General features: G+C 42.0%; 1 protein-coding gene across 1 annotated transcript in view; it reads right to left on the bottom strand.

Annotated features, from left to right (window-relative positions):
• Positions 1 to 21,346, bottom strand: part of LOC306974647 (exostosin-1) — a 154,314-nt gene that overhangs the window by 48,747 nt on the left and 84,221 nt on the right. The window contains exon 4 of the mRNA XM_079572017.1: positions 1,213 to 1,306. Within this exon, the coding sequence (XP_079428143.1) occupies positions 1,213 to 1,306 (94 nt within the window). The remainder of the gene's footprint in view (positions 1 to 1,212; positions 1,307 to 21,346) is intronic.

Raw genomic sequence — 21,346 nt, forward strand, 5'->3', positions numbered from 1 at the left:
ATAAACATCTGAGCGACCTGCTCTGATGCAGCTGAAATCCTGAAATGTCGATTGTTTTGTAGATATTGGATTATTAAACAACGTTTACCACTGACACTGACCAACAATAATCCTGGAGAATAACTGAAGGCAGCTTTAAGGTGGGAAGTTGTACATTAAAATACAGTGAACAAAAGGTGAGATTGCACAGCTCAAAACTACAGTAAGAGATGAAATATTAATGGGATGTTTATTTTAAATGAAATTGAAAGAGAGATCAGTCTCACATCTGAACAAAGGATTTACGCAGAAACTCTCTGCATTAGCACATCCTTTTCCTGCTGTTCAACTTTTTTTCTTCTGGAGACATGAACCATAACCCACAAGTTTGAAATAAACTCTAGTGGTCCTGGAGAAAACCAAATAAACAACCTTTGATTGGATAAACGCTGACTCTGCGACTTCTGCTCTCTGTAATTAACACTGCATTTAATCAGCGCTAATACATGAAGACTTGATGCCTACGCATTACACCACAGAGAGAGGGAGAGCCCGGTGTCAAAACATCTGAGCGACAGCTCTAGTGGAGGTGCAAATGAAAGCTAACACATGTGTGGTTAGCAGAGGCGGTATCAGTGTGAGCAGGCCCTGCTCTGGCACGTGAAGATGACACGTTGTCAATAGTAATCAGATCAAGAGGAGGGCGACGAGACGGACAGGGCACTATCTGAGCACATGTTCTCACTGTCGGAGGAAGTTGACAGGTATAAGTTGACTGGACAGTCAGTGAGTTAACATATTAAAGACGCTCTACAAGACACTTACGTGAACCTAAGCATGACCGCGATGCCAAAGTGCTAATGATTGGCCTCACACTTTTGCACTGGACTATGGGAATTAAAAAATGTTCAGTCAAAGCAAAGCAGCGACTCCATAAAAACAAGCTTGTGATGTCTTGCTCTTGCTCTGACTCAGGTCATCTGTCATTAAATAAATGCTTGTTTTTATTCTATTTACGAGGTGAAATGTTATGCCGTATGGTAAAAACTCATAACACTAACTCATGCACAGTTGACAAAACCACAATGGGAAAGTTGTTCTCTTTGCATGTGATTTATCATATTTGTTAGTGATAGCAGCTCTCCACCGAGATGCTGGCGTCTCTAGATCTCAGTCAGTACCTAGATATTAGTCTTTTGTTTAGTGAATTTAAAAAGCTAATAACATTTTTACCTGTAGAGCCTCGAGAAACCTGAAGGATCCCAGACGTCGACCGCGAGGTACGAGGCAGAAACTGGAGTTACGGAGCAGCTCTTGATAATCAAACCTGTAAACACAAACAACCAACGTTAGGACCAAAATAATATTAAAGATGACAAACATAGCCATGAGCTTTGTTGTTTTTTTTTATAAATCTTTTGTGTCATGTAGGTCCAGTACTGGCTGACAATTCAACCCTAAAACCAGACCAAGATATTTTGAATCTCCCTCTCATCATTTCTCACCTGGACGACCACTAGCATCCATTCCCTCCAGGCCGCATAGAGCCTCCAACTCATCAAACACTTTCTTTTTTAATGTAGCTTCCTGATTCTTGATCATCTTTAAGGCTCTGAACGATGAAGGCATTTTGAGGACATTTTTCCGGGGAGCGGAAAAAGCACAAAGGGCACTGTGAGGAAGGATTGTCAAATGTCTGCACTTTTTCCCTCCATTTTCTCACTATCCCCAAATCAGCCGCTGCATGAGGAGGACCACACGCGAGCAGCTCACGACAGCCAAAGTCTTTCCCAACACCTTGATCTCTTTTATCCAGCGTGTTTGTGTCCATAACACTTCAGAGGATTAAAAAAAAGAAAAGAAAGTGTGTTAAATAAAAAGACAGGCGGCCCCAGGGGTGTTTCATTTGATCAGAACATGAGAAGAGGAGATGCGGTTCGAGCTTTTGACTATTGATCTAACATCACACTGGATCTTGTTTGTTAAAGGGATGAATGTGTGTCTAGAAGGATAGAAGTCCTGAGTTAGTCTTGATGAGCTGGTGTGAACACATGTCCTAAGTTATTGTCAAGTACATTGTACATTGGCATATAATCCACGGACTTAACCTCTTAAAGCAGGACTAAGTAGCTCATGCCCCTGCAGGTGTCATAGCATGTTATGTTTTTTTACTCATTAATTGTCCGTGAGAGTAAATACTACGCTGACAGAAAAGACAAAGGGAGAGAGCGATATTGTACATCCAATTACGCACTGGAGATGATTTTTTAGCCCGCTAGTTAGCTTTGCCCGTTAGCCTGTTAGCTTCTACTTCGTGATTCCATTAGTGTGTACTGGTGACTCCGACCCGGTGCAAGAAAGCTGCAAGTGTGGTTTTCTGGCCAGAGACACAAGGGGGAGATGAAAGACCCCCCCAATCATCCCATTAACACTTACCCCCAGAGGGACTACGAAAAGGATTTTTTTTTTTTTAAGGTAAACAAGTTACTTAGTACTGCTTTAACTCCCACGTGAACCGAGCACAGTTTCACCAGCTTGGCTTTACCCAAATTAAAAGCAAAAAAAAGAGACAATAAACGCAATTAAAAAAGTGTCAAAAACACACGACTAAAGAGTGATGAAAAAGCAACAATAAACTTCACAAAAATGAAATGAAAAAGTGACAAAAAAGTGATTTAAAAAAGACGAGGATGCAGCAACAAGACTTCCAAAATGTGACAAAAATGTGCAGGAAAAGCAACAATACCACAACAAAAAAAGCGACAAAAACATGCTTAAAGAGTGATGAAAAAGCAACAAAAATGGGATGATAAAGTGAGCAAAACACGCATTTTCTCCATTACTCAAATCTAAACGCCTTTCGTGAGGCCTCATTTGAAAGCTAAGAGCTAAGAGCTTCACTTCTTAGACATTTTTTCGTTGCTGTTTTGCTCATCTTTTGTGGCTTTTTTGTTGTGGCATTTTCGGCCCATTTTGTCACTTTTCCATCGCTCTGTTGTTGCATTTTCATCCTCGTTTTGGTCTTATTTCTGTTGCTAAAGAGGCTAAAAAGCGGCGACAACGCAACAAAAAAGTTACCATCAGTTTTGTTGTTCTTGGCTTTCAAATGGGGCGTTGCTCTGGCCAATAGGCTCTAAGTGTTTGTGTCTGTTAGAAACGCGTTAATCCCTTCAATTCCTGTCCAACACAGGGATAATTTGACTTCTGACTTTTCAGCTGCAAAGGTAAAACGTGACTGTGTTGTGTTGTGTTGTGTGTGTGTAGGTTTCGACGTGATCTTGGGGCTGGCCTGAGGAGATTTTAGATTGAAGCCTAATCTGTCTGGGGATCAATTGCGCTCACAACCTCCCCGCTAGACACCTGTGTGCGGGGCGATGCGTGTGTGTCCACAAACAGGCTGTAGTAATGTGTGTGGAGAGGGGGGCGAGGGGGGCGAGGGGGGGGCTCTGCGGTATCACTTACTATGGCCCGAACGTGTGAGCACTGGGAGGTAAAGGAAGACGCCAGAGAAAATAAGACGTCAGGTGTCCACAGTGTCACCGACAGACAAGGACATGGAAACAGCAGCAGAAAGAAGGAGCCATGAGGGAGGAGATCCAAGTCAGGTATGTTTTGAATAATAAAGACTTTGTTACAGAGAAATGCATAGTTGGAAGTCTAGTATTCAATTTCATGCATTGACATTTTAAACTCCTGTGGCTCAGGTGGTAGAGCAATCGTCTTAAGCTGAGAGACAAGGGTTGGATCGATTCCTACATTGTTCTGTCCTTCACTCACCTGTGTAAATGCGATTGAGGGTGTGAGAAAGGCCATTGACGGGAGTATCTAGTCTACATAAAGCCAAGGCAACTGTTTGATTATGTGTCAGGTGTCAGTTACAAGAATGTGGAGGGGCATCTGTTTAACCCCTTAACCCCCGCCTTAACCGAGCACAGTTTCTCCAGTTTGGATGTACCGTATCTAAAAGCTTCTTCAAAAAAGTGTCAAAATACCAACAAAACTGAGATGAGAACCAGGATGAAAACAAAAAAGTGACAAAAAAAATGCAACCAAAAATGCAACCAAAAAAAAAGACACTAAAGAGAAATAGAAAAGTGACGAAAATGTGACGAAAAAGCAATGGGGGAGGATCTTGCTTCTCTATGGTCCTTATGGCGGGGAGCTGACATTGCTGGAATACCACTCCCTGGTGGCCAGGGGCGACTCCACCAGACACTTGGGAGCATTGATTCTAATGGGACTTCAAACGTCCTAAGAACGGCTTAAAAGCCTGGCTCCGAAGAGTTTTACTTTTTCTAAAAATCGCTCTGACCCATGTGACAATGCTGGGGTAGGTGAAATATTTTTAACCACGCTGGTTTTTGTTTCAAATCCCGAACATTTTTCAGTGCATTGACTGGCTCCAGCGCCTGTCAGTCAAGCTCTGGAGCTCTGTGGAGGCTCCGCCCGCCCCGCGAGTGCACGGCTTCCCGCCTTTTTGCTCTTTTAAGGCACAGGCTGCGTAGGAGGAGACAGACATTAAGGTTCACATATGACTTGGGAACCGTTTCAATGAATGGGGCTGAATGGACCCCGACTCATCTTTATTATATCATACCTATGCAAAAAAGTGATGAAAAAGTAAAGTAAAAGTAAATCAAACAGGTATTCCGACACAATGACATATCAGCACACAGTCATATTACTGTACTGGTTGGAGAGTTTCAGGAATAGTGACCAGAACATAGATGTACGAGAGTGGGGGGGGGGCTTGAGGGAGAGACAGTTCAAGTCCTTGTCGAACACTCACATTGAAGTGGTCCCTCCTGGTCGCACTGACTCTCTGCCTCTGTTGTGTAGAGAGCCATTAATTATGAAACAGGGAACCACACACAGGGCTGTCCTTGAAGTCGAAACAAACAACCACCCGCTTGTAAAAAGAGCAAACGGGGCTAAAATGCTGCTCACTTGTGCAATTCATAAAACAATGGGAATAAATTGAAACCACTTGTTCAGGATAATGCTTCCATTCATATTCGCACAAAGAGACACAAACATTAACAGTAAACAATGGAATTAGCTAATTAGAAAGGAGAGTGTTCATGTAGGGTGTTTATCTGATGAATTTAGACCACAGTTGAGATTTTGACAGCATGAAAACCAAAGGAGAACAAACACTGAACAACTGTCTGCACTTGACCATCACTTTGAGGAATAGCCATGTGCACTGTTGAGCATTTAACCTTCACGTCCCAAAAAGTGCCGCTCCGGTGTCTGTGAGGACGAGGCCAAGCGGAGATCGGGGAGCAGGAGTAGTCCCACAAGAGCGTTCACACAAGTTTATGTTACAGCCACTTTAACGGAGAAAACGGTGTTAATATGGATGCCCTGTCAGGTCTCATAAAAAGAGGCAGGAGACAGATGGCAGCACTTCACAGAAAACCTCCTCATTTACATGTTCAGTGCTGTGTCGTAGTGTTTAGGGGGGGACGCGCATTTCCATATTTATCATGAGCATGTGCCAGGGTTATACAGACATGTACGTTAATATATACATCATTGGTTTAGACTTAACGTGAAGACGCCCTATAGCAATGAAGTTTTACTCCACAAATGTTTTCATCGTCATTTTAACCACTTTGCAACCTTACTGTTTACAAACCTACATGGAGCCAGGAGATACTTTCACATGCAGTCATTGGATGTTCTGACTAAATGTTGGAATTTTTTTTAGTTTAGTTTATTTAATGTTTTTGACAGGGACCATGTACAGGAGCATTAATCAGCATCATGAAAAGATTATTTGTACCAGACTTTAGCTCTCGGGGCTGTTTTTTTTTTTTTCCATCTGCAGTCCCTGAGACAGATAATTAGAAAACACCGTAAAAAAAAACAAAAAAAAACAAAACATAAAACAATACAGTTATAATATTTACAGGCAGTGCTATTATAGATTTGATTTGAAAAACGGGAAAACTTGTGCCTCTATTCACCTTATTCCGGAAGTTCATGTGGGTGCCGCCATTAAAGCAGAACTAAGTAACTTGAAGGATTTACTAAGGTACATTTTTTACCTTAATAAATCTTTTTCGTAGTCCCTCTGAGGGTAATACAAGTGTTAATGGGGTGATGGAAAAAATGAAAGTGATGTGGCAACAAAATTAACTGATCAAATGCAAAAAGTATCAAAACTGTCATTGTCATTGCCATTAAATAGTGACAAAACAGTCGCAATGTATTTTACAAACAGAGGTAAACGTATAAATTATCCAACTATTTTTATTGATGGCAATAAAATAAAAAATGTTGATGAATTCATTTACTTAGGCGTAACTCTGGACCCAACTCTGACTTTCAAAAATCATGTAAAAAAACCTAGAAATTCTTTAAAATTTAACTTGTCCAACTTTAGATACATACGGGGGTCCCTTACCACAGAGGCGTCCCATACCTGAGCTCGATGATCTTGTCACACTTTATGTATTGTATATCGAGTTGGTCACAAGGCTGTAAAACGGTTCTGGGGCCTCTTGAATCATTATATAAATATGCGCTCAAGATCCATGATAAGAAACCCAGGCGCTATCACCATTGTCAAATACTAAATAAGTATGGTATTCTGAATTTTAAAAACCTAATATTCTACTCTAATGTTTGCTTACTTTTTAAAATTATCCATGGAGTCACTGCACCTCCCCTGAGAAAATGTGTAACTCTATGTACTGATATAATGACTCGAACTGTAGCGAAGTCTAAACTACAGAGGGAGCAGCTTTTATGAAAGCTATAGCCCAAAGTGTCTTTAAAAACAACATACTTAATCAGAATACACTCGAAAACAAGTCATTTCTAACCTTTGCATAAACCGCTTTAAAAGAAGCACCAGACTGTGCCATAGTGCAGTATTGGGCCTTGGGTCAACACAGACAGGAATTAAGCAGGATCCAATCTCATTCAAGTGCCTGAACCCGCTCTGCAGCCGTCGGGCGACATCCCCAACACAAAACAGTTAAAAGCTTTCTGCTGTTAGCCAATCAACACTGACCTTTCAGGGTCGCCGTGCTCCTGCGGCAGGAAAAAAATCCGTACACACATCTCTCCCCAAAGTAAAGATATAACAAAGCTGCTAAAGGTGCCTTTCTATACGGAGCCTGACATTTACGGATCACACAGTGTTCATTGTCTGCCATAATCAGCTGCATTGTGTCAGCGTGAGACATGCCACACAGGAATCTGGAGGTGGCCAGTTAATAGCATGTGACAAACCTGAGATTCGACAGCACTTTACAGAAGATTTCTTATGACTCACGCGCAATTGCAAGTGTTTGTTTTGCACAAATTCCACATTCTTGTACTACTAAAATCACCCCTATAGTAAAAAGCGTACAAACAAAGAAACGGTGTACTGCCTTTTCGAGTTCCTTTGATTCATTTTACTTAAAAGACGCAATTGAAAATGCTGGTTTGGACTGAACTGATTTGTTTGTCTAATTTAAAGGAGCTGTCCAAAATGACACCAGGATTTGTCCCAGATGTGCGGGCATGAGGCACAATTTGACCAGTAACATAATCACAACTACTCTGCCAAATGTACTTTGCCAAGCTCTAATTTTTAGTTCTGATGACCATTATGAATCCAGACATGCCATCAAAAGTGAGAACAAACAGTGGGAAAGGTAGTGTAACGTAGTGATTATTGTGTTTTCTTCCATAAAGACATGAGGAGAGGGAACAAGGGCCCATTTACAGCTCAAGTGGGCTAAACAGGCATGGGCTAGACTTGGGTTGCCCTATGTTAGACCTGTGTATTGTGACTTAGGTGGGTCCCTAACTACTGGGTGTCCCCAAAAAATTAACATTTCTGCTGTAACGAGAAAATATTTTTTAGTTTTAATGAGAAAAATAATTTCTGTTTTAATGACTAATAGAAATCCTGTTTTTACGAGAAAAGTTCTGTTTTCATGAGCAAAATCACTGAGCCCAGGAGGTGACATGAGTGAGGAAAAATATAAAGGATTATTATGTCGGGTGTGTGGTGACGTTATATGGACATTCAGCCCGTTCAGATATTCAACATTAGCCAGACAATATCCGAGAGAGAAGAACTACTCACACAGCTTTAGTTGGTCGAAAACTACCCTTAGAACAAAAATCAGCACCGGGTAATGCTCGAGTGAGCCGGCGGGAGAGATGCTTGGCACACGGCTTGTGCTCAGAGTACGTGCTGGCACTTTACGCTCTGGTTAGGGACCGTCAACAAATGACTCAACTCAATGAAAACACAACGTGCCATTTTTCTTCAACAGCTATAAGGACATTTGACCCAGTGACTCCAAACTACTTTTGAATATTGGTGATTTGTGGTCAGTGGGTCAAATGCCCATTGAGTATAACAGCACTAATTTCTGCTTGATTATATGGTGCCTGTTTTTTTTTTGCTTTAGTACGCAGAAAGACACAAGTAATATAATAAATTTGTGACGTTGAATTGAATACCGCATACACTAACTAAAACAACACTGCATTCACACTTTAACCCAGTAAGATAAACTTGTGAGGTGAACCCTAGTGCTGTCTGCCCCAAATCAATACTTGCTAATGCATGCACACTTGTTATGGCTGTGCCCTGTTTTCTCTGTATCGCGTTTGTAAGTGAAGTGAAGGAGACTGCACATTCAAAGTCACCCTCAAAGTCACCCATGCCCCCTTTAGTTTTCTATATGTCCATACCCTCCTTGGGTCCACTTGACATTCTACAAAACAAGACCAAAAAAAAACAAGCTGGAAATCTGAGCTGCAATGGCCGTGTCTTCCTGCTCCTGAATTATTGATCATTACAAAAGGTAGCTAATGCCCACAAACACAGGCACAGCGGGGTTATATGAAATTTCATGCTGGGACAGGAATGATGGCTATGATAAGAGAAAGCATGAACAGCGTACTGTATTGTGTATCTGCGATCAGAGTCCTAGGATTACAAACTGGAGTTGATTTGTGTCCTGATAATGGAAGATAGGAGTTTGTGAGGCAGCAGACCACCCCCAGTATTAACAATGAGACTTCTGTATTTTTCTTGCAATGAATAACAGCTAGTTTACTTTTGACTTAAGATCTTGGCTCAAGATCTGGAAATGAGTTGGTCTATAGACGGTTTGGAGAAGAAAAAAAATGATGGGAGGTATAAAATATGATTGAAAAATGGAAGGACTTCTTGGTGGTAAGAAGATGGATTCAAATCTGAATGTGTCAAAGTATTTCTCACATTTTCTTCCTGTTTGATTGAAGATGTCAAAGTGGTTTGTCAGGTTATGTCTGAATAGATCAGTTATAGCACAGAGCTGAGGTCTGAAACTTTTTTTCTCAAGCAATTGAAGTCACTTCTATGCCAGTGTCAATGAAATAATACGGTTAGCCTTAAAAAGCAGATCACCAGGAATCTCTGATGATTACCGTTATTTCCAAACTATAAGCCGCTATTTTTTCCCATGCCTTGTAAAGGTATGCCTACTTTATAGATTTTTATGGTCAGTGAATACTGTGCCATTGATGTCTATAGACGTCAATTAAGTTTTTCAGTGGGAACGGGTGCAATAAAGCCTAATGCAACTTCTATGTAAAGATCTTACTTGTAGACATTATTATTTTTATTTTATCCTACGAGAGTAGGAGCAGATTGAGAGATAATAGCGAAACTTAAGGAAATCTAGAGGCAACATACACTTGAAAAGGTTTTGGTTAGCGGTGGGTCTCGTAGTAAGAGTGTTGGAGGAGATGATGGTGATCATGGTGGAGGAGGAGGTAGATCAAAGAGAACAAAAAAGCCGCCGACAAACATGCTAACCCCCGAGCCCGCGTCCTGACATAGCGTCTGGCGGCGCCTTTCATCACACGAGAGAGAAGCAGTTTTTTGCTGTTTTATAGAAGGAAACCACTGTTCAGATGTTTGAGGTGTCACTAAAGCAAAAAATATTAGCGACAAAGTCACTGTTCTGCTCGATGATTTCTTTTTTGGTCAGAAACTGCCGTTTTCAGTGAAACTTACCAATATTCAACTGGTGATTACGGCAGAGCGAAACAAGCTAGAAACAAAGTCTTTTTTTTTACTGATGAAAGTATAAAGTCTATTCTTTCAGAATCTGGTTTCAGATTTTACATAGTCATAGTACACAATATTCTGTTGAAAACCTGTGAAAATCATCTAAAACGCCTGGTAATATGGGGGTGGCTGTTCTAAAAGTGAGGTAAGCGAATGGCAGGTTAAATGAGTCAAAAGCCAACCTCGAGAGATTCACAATGAACCCAGTTCAGAGCAGTTCTTCGAAAACCGGGAAACTCCCTGGGGCCGGAAACCTGTGCACCGAGGAGAGTGGCTCTAAACACGGTCACAGTCGCTGTGTGGGCAGCGCTTATGTTTGACTGAACACATGCAGGTTTAAAGAATAATAATCGAATGCAGAAACTTTTAAGTTCTTCACACTTTTATAAAAATAAATGTCTAGTATTCCAGCGCTGGTGGCGCTTCAGATATGCTTGTAACAGCGTGGACAGTTGCGGCCTATATATGTACACTTTTTTTAGTATATACATTTTGTTGGTGCAGCTTAATATTCTGGTGCGCTCAATAGTCCAGAATTTATGGTATTCAATCAGAAAGCAGAATGTTCAGAATTCTGGAAATTCTGAACTTGAGGTCTGGTATGTCACACTAAATGCATAGAAAACGTTTGCAGATGGACAAACCATGTCAAAATGTACAAATACCAAATGCTATAAAAGCTCTGTGACACAACTCTATCAAACCAAAAGTTGTGATTTTCCTCAACCATTTGCCATCATTCTTTTCTCTCTTGCGCTCTCAATGTTAGCTTCCACAACCCTTTTCCCAAATTGCTCCTGGTCTATACGGTTCAATCACAAGATCATTAGTCATTATCGATAGACTCCGAGCAGCGGAGATGGAAGGATGCAGTCTTGTTGGCTTTGCAGTGATTTATACCTCGTACGGACTCCAGTGCCTTCAGACAAACCGGCACTACAGTGACGAATGAACAGCCCGGACATCATTGGGTCCTTATTGATTTTGCTGCTCCGATGCTTAATTGAAGTTGTTGGGTTATACATAATTGAAGGAGCGTCTCTCAATCACTCACAGGGTTTTTCTGTTTGTGCTAAAACATAGAAACAGTGGAAGTCGTACCTTCTCCCGCTCTCGAGACCGGGCCCATTTGTTTCCACAGACAGGTGTTAATGGGGAGGCCTGTAGCAGTGTGCAGCACGGGCTTTGATGGAGTGAGTGTGTGAACGCTGAGGTCCTAGTGGGGAAAGACTACAAATACTATGTGGTGCACAGGGCTTGTACGACTATTGTTCTGCTCTAGTAGCAGAAAATATGACCCAAAAATGGCAACGTTTAAAAAAAAAAGCAGCATTAAACAGTCACATGACCACTTAAATGTCCAGCAATAACCGCACACACAGGCATTGTTTCAGTAAGCGTGTACTTTGTGAATGTAGTGCTGAATTAACTTTTGGGATGGGGGAGTGTGACCAATATGCAAAGTCTTCTACAGCACATCCCAAAAAAACTCAATGGGGTTAAAGATAATAACAATGTCTTACAGTTGTAATGCGCTTTACTAGCCTGTATTACCAAGTTTCTAAAGCGCTACAGTGTCGTCATGCTGCCCTGGGGTAAACGTAGGGCTGGGCGATGATGGGAAAAAAATAATCACGATTATTTCCCCTATATTGATCGATCTCGATTTTCGATTAGATTTTTTTGTTTAAAAGAAAAAAAACAATAAATGAGGTCTTTCCTGGACGAGCATGTAAACAGATACTGCAGCCAAACTGAAAACTGCCGCTAACTCATCAGCAAAAACAAACTCCACACTTCTAGCGTCACAGCCCAGCATCCCCATGTCACCACTTTTTTGTTAATTCACTGTTTAGAATTCCAGCTAATCCACCACTGCAGCCTCAAAACAAATCCACATGGTCCAAATAGCATTGATAGTTTTCCACCTTCGAAGGTTTAAACTCTTCATCCCCGCTCTTCCTGTTTGTTTGGGCCGAGTGTTTCCCTGGGATTGACCTGACAGGCACTGCAGCATTGCGCCGTCCATATTTTTTTCCAAACAGGTCTGGCCAATTCTCCTCGATTAAAACGCACCATGCGATTATAGTGATCGACCTTTATTAAAATTTCAATTAGATTAAAACTCGATTAATTACCCAGCCCTAGGTAGACTGACAGAAGCGGGGCATCACAAAAGGTTTAGTCACATATTTACATACAACATACATATTCACAACAGCAACAAATCATAATGCAATGTAAGCTTCATGCTTTAGGCTTATTTTTCCCACAAATCACTACTTTACAGCATACTTTTATGGGGAAAAAAGAACGTTAACCTGAGAAGAAAAAGATGTCAGGTATCGGCCCTTTAATTCTGTCACTGGACCCAACAGGCATCAAAACGTGGTCTCTAAAGATATAATGTTTTGGGGTTTGTTTGTTTATTTTTATCGCTAGCAGTAGTGGTGCTGGTATTGTTAAACGGTTCCCAGTCTTAGTCACCTGGTCTCATTCTTTGGGCACATAGTGTTGCTGAACGTAGACCAACTGCAGCGACCCCAGATCAACCACCAGTTAGCTACATCCAGGTGGTGACAGAGCTGCCCCGGGGTAGACTGACAGGAGCGAGGCTGTTAATCTGCACCATCCCACCCGACACATACACACACAAGGCGGGTGGAGTATCTTGCCAAAACACAACAGTCTGTAAAACCATGAAAATAATTATTCAACAAGTAATTAGATCATCATGTCTTAATCTTTGTAGAGTAAAACCGGCCAATTACTTTCTGCTAAATGAAGTAAATGAAAAACACTGCCATTTGTGTAATTGGTGAATGGTGAAGATCCCTTGCTCATTTTGGCTTCCCAAACCTGCCAAAGTGAAAATGTCCAGCGCACTAATTTGATCTCCATTAGTGTAGCACCCGTGGGCCTGTAGAGACAAATTGTTTTGACACGATTGAGCGAAGCCAAGAAATCATTATTTTGTCTTTCTCTTCGCGCTGAAGAAACGCATCCAAACAAGTCTGTGGTGTGAGTGGATTTAATTGCTCTCCTGTTAATTTGCAGCCCCCCCACGTGTCCACATTGATTAACGTTAGCCTGTGCCCCTGTCCGTTTAAGAGAGTGATGGATGGCAGTGCGTCTCGTGCTCCGGCCGCCACATCAGTACACGGGTGCGCTCATTTTTCTCCCTCCTCTCTCCTAAACAGCCATGTTCTCCGCCGGGTCGTGTCCTAAATCATCCTCTCCGTGCACTGTCTCCTCAGGACACTGTGTGCAGGTACAGGCGCGGTACTATCTGTGTACTAATGCTGTAGTGGCTTCCACTTAGTCGGCCCTGCATTGTCATTCCTCACTGCTTTGGGGTCAGTGTGCCTTGTTTCAAATTGGAAGCTTGTTCAGGTGTGGACGGAGACACGGGAATCACTGCAGTGTGTGATTCATAACGTCACACAGTTAACCTTTTTAAACCCAAAAGTTGCTTGGTAGAGTATTAGGATTTTACATTAATACAGACTTTATTTTGTGATAGATATAATGTACTGCAACTCCTTTTTAAAAACATTACTTGTGTTTTTACAAGAGAAAAGAATATATAAAGTGCATACAGAACACAACACTGAGAACTGACCTTTCCTGGATTTTTCTAAATGAATGATCGGATGCACTAAATACACAATGAAAGGCCCTGAAAGAGGAGTTCGGATGTTGGCCAAACTCATTCTTAAATTTCCAAACAAAATTTTATTTATTCATTTGGTTGGGACAGTGCATGTTAATGAACCTATATGGGACTCATGCATGTAAACCCCGCCCCGCAGGATTATAGAGTTCGGGAATGTGATGTCATATCGCTAAGCATTATGGGATTAGCAGCAATTGTAAACAAAAGGAGATTTTTGAAAGGTAAAACACTGGAGTTATTGTTGACATTAAAACACTTTGACACCACAGTGTGTTCGATGTATTTAGCAGCAGTAACTCAGCAGCTAACAGAGTTGTTCCACAGCTATTTACTCCACTTTTTATACCGTTTTTAGCTAATGTTAGTCAATGAAAATGCATGCTAACAGCTGCAAAGATGGCGGATCTCCATGGTGATTGTGGAATTTCGCGAACTCTATAGCCTTCCGTTGTCTAAAACACACTCTCATTCACCCTGGACTATTGTACATGTTTTTAGTGGTGGTGGAAACTGGAGTACCCGGATACGGGGAGAACATGCAAACTTCTGCACAGAAAGGCCCTGTCCAGGTGGGAATAGAACCCGGGACCTTCTAGCACCAACCGCTGCGCTAACCTGTTATAAATGTTTTATACCGTGTGAACAATGTGAACAACAACAACTAGCCTTCAAGTTCAGACTTTACAACTAGACGATATTTTTTAATGCCTTTGATGATGGCTTTTTTTGATAAATAAAACATATTTATTTCACCCCATGAACAAAATCGGGTACAGCAACTTTAAATTTGATTTTCAATTTGGAGAGCAGAAGTATTACATTATCCGAGCACTCACCAGTCAAAGCAACACAGTTACTTTTACCTAATGTAATTACATACATTTATAATTTCAACACAACACAAATTTAAAAACGTTGGATTTTAACAGATGTTTTGAGGAGAAGTTGTTATTCTGTTCTAAACATGTACAAAAACAGAATAGTTCCTGTGGTGACACAGAATACTAAAGTAAAAGCCTGTGTTGCTACAGGAGCAGGTGCGAAAAGCCAGTTCTACCTCCAGCTGAGAGAGGAGTTACATAAATCTCTGTTTATGCCAGAAGCACACGGTTTCACCTGTTTTTTAATTCATTTAAGATTCCTTAGACTTCATTTGTTTTTTGCTTTGCATATGATTCATTTTTATATGTTTTTACGTTTTGAAGTGCAAACATGTGCAAGTAAGCACCAAACATTTCACATTACCTGGAACAGTGTCACGAGTTTGCGTCCCAGCTGACAAATGAGCAACCTCACACCACTGTTGACCCCGTGTCATTTACATTCTTGTTTTGTAGCTTGCTTAAATAAAAATACTATGGCCTATTTTGCATCACACCAAGTGCAAGTTTGACAAAGATTTGCAAATTCTACGTGATCTTCCAACAAAAACTCAAAACTGCAGTCCAAAGATAGAAAAATGTGTAAAGTTAAAGTAAATGTAGATATATTTGCTCCGCTGTTCACCAGAGCCTGAGATCATTTTCAATACAATCTGATGCTTTGTTTGCTTTGTCGACAAAACTCCCATACACACGAGTGCCCGATGGAAAACATTACAAGTCCCTAATAAACTGCTGGGACAGGGTTGGTTAACTTCACGCTCTGCTCTCAGGAGTGGCTCCATAGAGAGTCGCTCACTGTCTGTCATGCTCACGCTCGCCTCTCTCTGACAGTAATGAAGCACATAATAGTCTGCGCTACGCTTTGTTATTGTAACTGAATCTATATCAAAACATGGCTGACATCACCCAAAGGAGAAAACTGTACTTTTACTCGGAGATGGGAAGAGTTCAAGCGATGTGTGTTTGAAAAAAAGTATTTATAAGCAAAATATGATTGTTAAAAATGCTTAACAATAACAACAAGATGACTACGGCTTGTTTTTTTCAACACCACTACTTTAACTATACCTGCTTTTCGATACCGGTGCCTTAGTGGTTCTTTTTTCAATACCTATCTTTTTTTTATTGATTTCAAATAACACGGGTAAAAAAAAGTATTGTCGTAAAACAGCACAACAGAAAGCAACACAGCAGCGTCACATGTAACTTCATTTTTTGAGCAGCATGGGCTCCGTTAACGAGTAAACATTGTATGCCCGTGGGTTTTCCGCTGTTTTTCAGATATTTTTGGGCGGGTTCGGCTGCCCAGACCTGGCAACCCTGTGTCAGGCAGACTTTACAAAGTGAGCAGCCGAAGCAAAAGGATGACTGTCCAGGAGGCTCCGGAACTCTTCATTGATCATGACAGTGAAATAGAGGAGGATGTGTCTGAAGACGAGGACTATCTTGAGCTAAATTCTGATTCTAATGATTCTGATTTTGAACCAGATGAGGGAATTGGTATTCCTATTTCTCAAAGCAAACATTCTTGTATCCAAAATGGTGAAATACAGTGGTCGATGGGTCTGCAGAAAACATAATAAAGACAGTACCAGGGCCCACCAGGATGCAGGATTTTAGATGCACATTTGTCGGAGTCATCAATAAGTCAGGACATTTTGGGAAACTGGCAGGTTTTATACATTTTAAAACCACATTGAGACATAGGCTGATTTAGTTCAAAGAGGTCATATTGTTTTCCCTATTACATAAAACTAACATGTAATATCATCTTTGTTTCAGACGGAGCGTCTGGTCTCGCATGGTACCAGCACCATCAAGGATCGGGAGGAACTCAGGGTTGACCCCGATGGTCACGGTACGAGGAAGAGAAAGGCCTGCGATACAGTGCTAGAGATCGGCCATAATCCAGCCAAACTCTCCCAAACGGAAGATCTGCCCCCGAAAGCCTCCACAAAGACCAGCAGAGGAGCACAGGGCAGGCAGAGGAAGGGCAGAGTGCAGAGAAAGATCCTCCAACCCACAGTACTGACAACAGGAGGTATGTATCCGTAGAAAGATTAAACCAAGACTAAATCTGGACTAAACCAGGTCTAATTTAAGTTTAAAGTGGGGGTATTATGCAAAATCGACTTTTTCAAGCTTTACATCATGTTATTATGTCATTCCCTCATTAAAAACATGCCTGAAGTGTTGCCTTGGCACACTCACGTATTTTTGAGTAATCTGTAAAAACTCTGATGTCAGCCATTTTAGGGATAAGTTTGCCTGAGTCCTCCTAGGAACGCCCCCACCTCCTGGAGACGCCTCCGAGCTTTCGTCACCAGCCGAGTAACCAACCACTGCTCCTCAGCAGAACCCCCTCCCCACTGATGCCACAGACAGCGTGTGGAGGGGGCGTGTCAGAAAGGGTCAGAGGTTCTTAAAGAGACAGAGGCCTATTTCAAGACATTCACTACAGCCATTTTGAAAGAGCAATTTTATACAAGGCAGTTATTTTAATTTACTGCATTTACAGACCAACAGAAGGTTTCGTCATCATTGTAGTGTGCTATAGACTGGTGCTATGTGACTGAAAAAAGCATAATACCCCCTCTTTAAAGGAAATGTTTTAGTTGGTTAACGAACGTAACGCTGAACTTAACACTTGATATTTCCCTAACCCTTTCGTCACACAAGCTGCTGGGTGAAGGAGGGTTCGGATGTGTGTACTCTGGAGTTTTTGGAGTAATAACATTGTCTGTGTTCTCATTTCCAGGTGGCTATTAAACATCTCCACAGAGATCACGTGGAGTTTGTCCCAGTGGTAAGTATCTCGAACACTTGTACTGTATAGTAAAACATTTGTAAATACTGAATTTGTAACATTTGACCTCTTTAGATCATTGGGAAGCAGCAGTACACCATGCCCAAAGAAGTCCTCCTAATGTTCAGGGCCGGATCAGAGCCAGGCTCCGTAGGCCAGGATCCCTCTGTGTCCATAATAGACTGGTTCATCTTGGACCAGGAGGTCATTCTGGTAATGGAGAGGCCGATTCCATCAAAGCTCTTCACCTACTGCCTTAAGAACGCACCATTACCCAAAGGCCTGGCCATGGTAACATCAAACATCTATTATCATAGCTTTGTTGGTACATGTAGCAATAAGCAGTCCAGATAACACTCCTCTAGTTATTACTAGTATTGTTAGCAATAGTTTGTTGAACAGTTGTATATTTCACTTTTACTTAACTCTAATGTTTTTCTTTGTGTCTTCAGGACATCACGTGGCAAGTGGCGGAGGCACTAATGGACCTGCACAAGAAGAATGACTTCCTTGTGACATCATAATGGACAACATCTTGCTGCAGGAAACCCCATCCGGGCCCCGCGTGCGTCTGATTGACTTTGGGTGTGGCAACAGCGTCCAGTCACAGCCGTACCCTGGTCCATTCTTAGGTAAGTACGATGGAGTTATAGTAATAACAGCTGTTTCAAGGATTTGTGTCTAAAACATTGTTTCTAAACAATGAAGGGACAGAGGAGTTCTCCCCTCCCGAGAATCTTCGGACAGGAAGGTACAGAGCAGGTCCAACATCCGTATGGCAAATCGGAGCTATGAGCTACGAGCTACGAGCTCCTGCGCTCCGATGAGGACGAGGAGTTCATCTCCGCCGCCTACATGAGAGGAGACCTGCCATGTCTGAGGGGAATGTCTGAAGGTAATGTATCAGCAGAACAAGATGGAGTAAAGATAGATGCAGTAGTTTACAGTAGGAGTGTGTGTAAACCACACACTGAATCTAAACTGATCTTTTTCTGTTGTTATACAGAGTGCCAGGACTTCCTGGAGGCCTGCCTCAAAAACACCCCGAGTGAGCGGATCAGGCCACCCCTGGCTGAGAGCATGAAGTCCCATCTTGTCCCCAAAACTTTTTCAGGGAGTCCTGCCCTCAGTGCCCTAACTGCCCTCAGTGCCCTCTGTGACCTTTTTGTCGTTTCTTCACTGCGTTTCGGTCATGTTTTTGTTGCACTTTTATTTACAGCCTGTAGGCCAGTGCATTGCCTTGAAGCTAAGATCTGTGTGAGTAACAAAGTTACAGGTGGCAGGTAACTGGTTAATACTATTTTAATGATCAGAACTATTACTGGGGTTACTACACTGCACACATTTGTCACTCACTCACTCATTCACACACACACCCCTTGCCCTGTTTTATTTATTGTTCAACTTTGACTCTTTTCTTTTAACATTTGGTGTGTACTATTTCGGCAGCTCCGCTAACGCTTCTGTCATGCTCACTGTCTCCTCTCTGTCAGTAATGAAGCACATAATAAGCTGCGTCACGCTCGGCTGTAGCTAACTCCAAATCAAAACACAGTTGATTTGAGAATCAAAATGCGTACGCTCCAGCGTTTTTCATCTTCCTCGCTCCGCGCCGATGATGAGGTAGCGCTGTATATCAAACGGCCTGGGCAGGAGGCGCCGGGCCCCACCAAGGCAGTGTTGAGAATCCATTCCTCGCGCCTCGCCGCCTCATTTCAGCTTTGTGTATTCGAGCTAAATCATTTTCACTTTCTCTGACTTTGACATTGATGCTGTCACCAGAGGAGTGTTTTTGGACATTTTTTGCATCTGAAGGGATAAAAGGGAAGGAAATTACTTAGAAGGTGGCCAGAAACCTGCGGGAAATTGTTGTTTTTGTATCATAGAAAAGTAAATGAGTCTCCAGTGACATCTAAAGAAGTAATTAGGAGAATATGTGTGGACATCACACAAGTGTAGTCAGGTTGAGGTAGATAAAGATGGGAAAGGCATCTGACACAAAACTAAAAAATGAAAAGCACATCATCCAGAGCCAGGCATTTGTTGTGGCAGACAGAAAAAATGAAAAGAAATGTTTGAAAAAAGTCCTTAACATACAAACAAACTATGCACAATCTGAAACACAATCATTTATCGCTTTGACGCGCGGCAAAAGAGCCCGTAGTTGGACGCTTGTGCTTACTGAAGTCAGAAACTTGTCACAAATGTCAAGCGTCAAGACCATGGATCTTTAACTGTATACCCAGGTTTACGTGAAATCTCCCCAGTATTTAAGCCTATACTCGGGGCATACGATGAATATGTGACATATTTTGTGCCGGTAGCAAGTGGCTAGGTTAGGTTAGCATGTTACAGTTGCTGACAGCTCATTGTTGATTAAAAGTCTACAATAAACCACAAATGCGCCAAGCCTGGCTCAGTGTGTGATCATCATAAAGGCTGCTCTATGTAGCTACGGCTTTATTGACGTTATCAGTGTATATACTTGTTTTCACGGGAGAAAACCAAGCTAACAAGCTATGGTTTTCTACCGGAGCTAATTGTAGATGATGTGAGCAATAAATTACCAAATCAGCCAGCCCAGCTCAGTGTGTGATCATTGGTAAGCATATTTCTTCTTTTCACATGATGACCGGAGCTTTAGCTTGTAGCATTAGCTTTCTCCAGTGGTAATGCTACAACAGGCATTATCGAGGCCCAAACACATTCCCAGCGCAGATTCAGCCACTGAAATAAGTTTTCTTGTCGCTGCTTTTAATCGTGGGTGTTTAGGTAAAAGAAACACTTATGTGTGTCTTTGTAAAAGTCCCAGAGCTGCTGTAGCTCTGGTTTACAATGAAGCTAATCCTCCATGACTTGTCTACATCTGCGGGCCGGCGTAGCAGCTACAACGTACGTCACTGTTGGAGAAATCTCCAAGATTGGTCGACGCGCGTGAATTTCTCCAAAAAGTTAAACATCTTGGAGAGGCACAGATGCAGGTCTGGCCAGTGACAGACAGGGAGACCGCAATAAACTTTGTTGGGAGGGATGGGAGAAGCCGCGGAGACAAAGAAACCATTATCAGGGCTCATGTGTGTGTTAATCCCACATGGATGCGCGTTCTGGTGTGTGTTGGGCTTTACACAAACACTTGGTGAAACCTTTCATACCATTATTCTCATGACACAATTTAAGCATCTAAACATCAAGAGCGTGATCACAACAAACAGTTTAGTCCAAAAGTTTCCAAACTCCGAAACAACATTTATTTGCACAACACCAAATAGGACAGGGATTGGGCAAACCCGCGCACTTTTGTGACTGACAGGTTTTATAAGATCATGTTCTCCTTTCAGCCTCAACCGCAGACGACTTCACTGATCCTGCGTTCAAAATAGTAACATGTGCTTACATTGATCTCCTTGTTACAGCGAGTGACAAGGAGACAAACAAACATGTGCTGATGTGGAGGATTAGAGTTTGATGTTTGTTGTGTTGGGCCCGAAGCGTCGCTGCAGCCATCTCTCTCCATATACATGTGTTTGAGTGAGACCTTGCTTTTACTTTAGACTGAGCATCAACATTTTTGTCATTTCATTATTTTGGGTGTATATTTTGCCCCCGTCTGCACTCATGTCCGCCATGAGGACTGTGAGAGGGACAGATTTAGAGGAAGAATGGCTTTAAGTGTGGATTAAGCCTAATCCTGGTCTCACAGGGTCATTATACAGAGTGGAACCAGCACAAAGGCACACTGTGGGGAAGACACTGGAGGCCTGCCCGGTGCTCCGCCATGGAGGAGCAGTGAGTGGAAGAAGTGGGATGTTTCGCCTTTGTCAAATGTTGAAGTTACTAGTAGCAGACTGGCTTCTTTACAGACTTTTAAGCAAGGGTTTAACCTAGTCATGGGCATCGCCTTGTTTCTCCCAAAACTCCACTGTCTT

The sequence above is a fragment of the Gobius niger genome (genome assembly GCF_951799975.1).
Source record: "Gobius niger genome assembly, chromosome: 15".
NCBI lineage: Eukaryota > Metazoa > Chordata > Actinopteri > Gobiiformes > Gobiidae > Gobius > Gobius niger.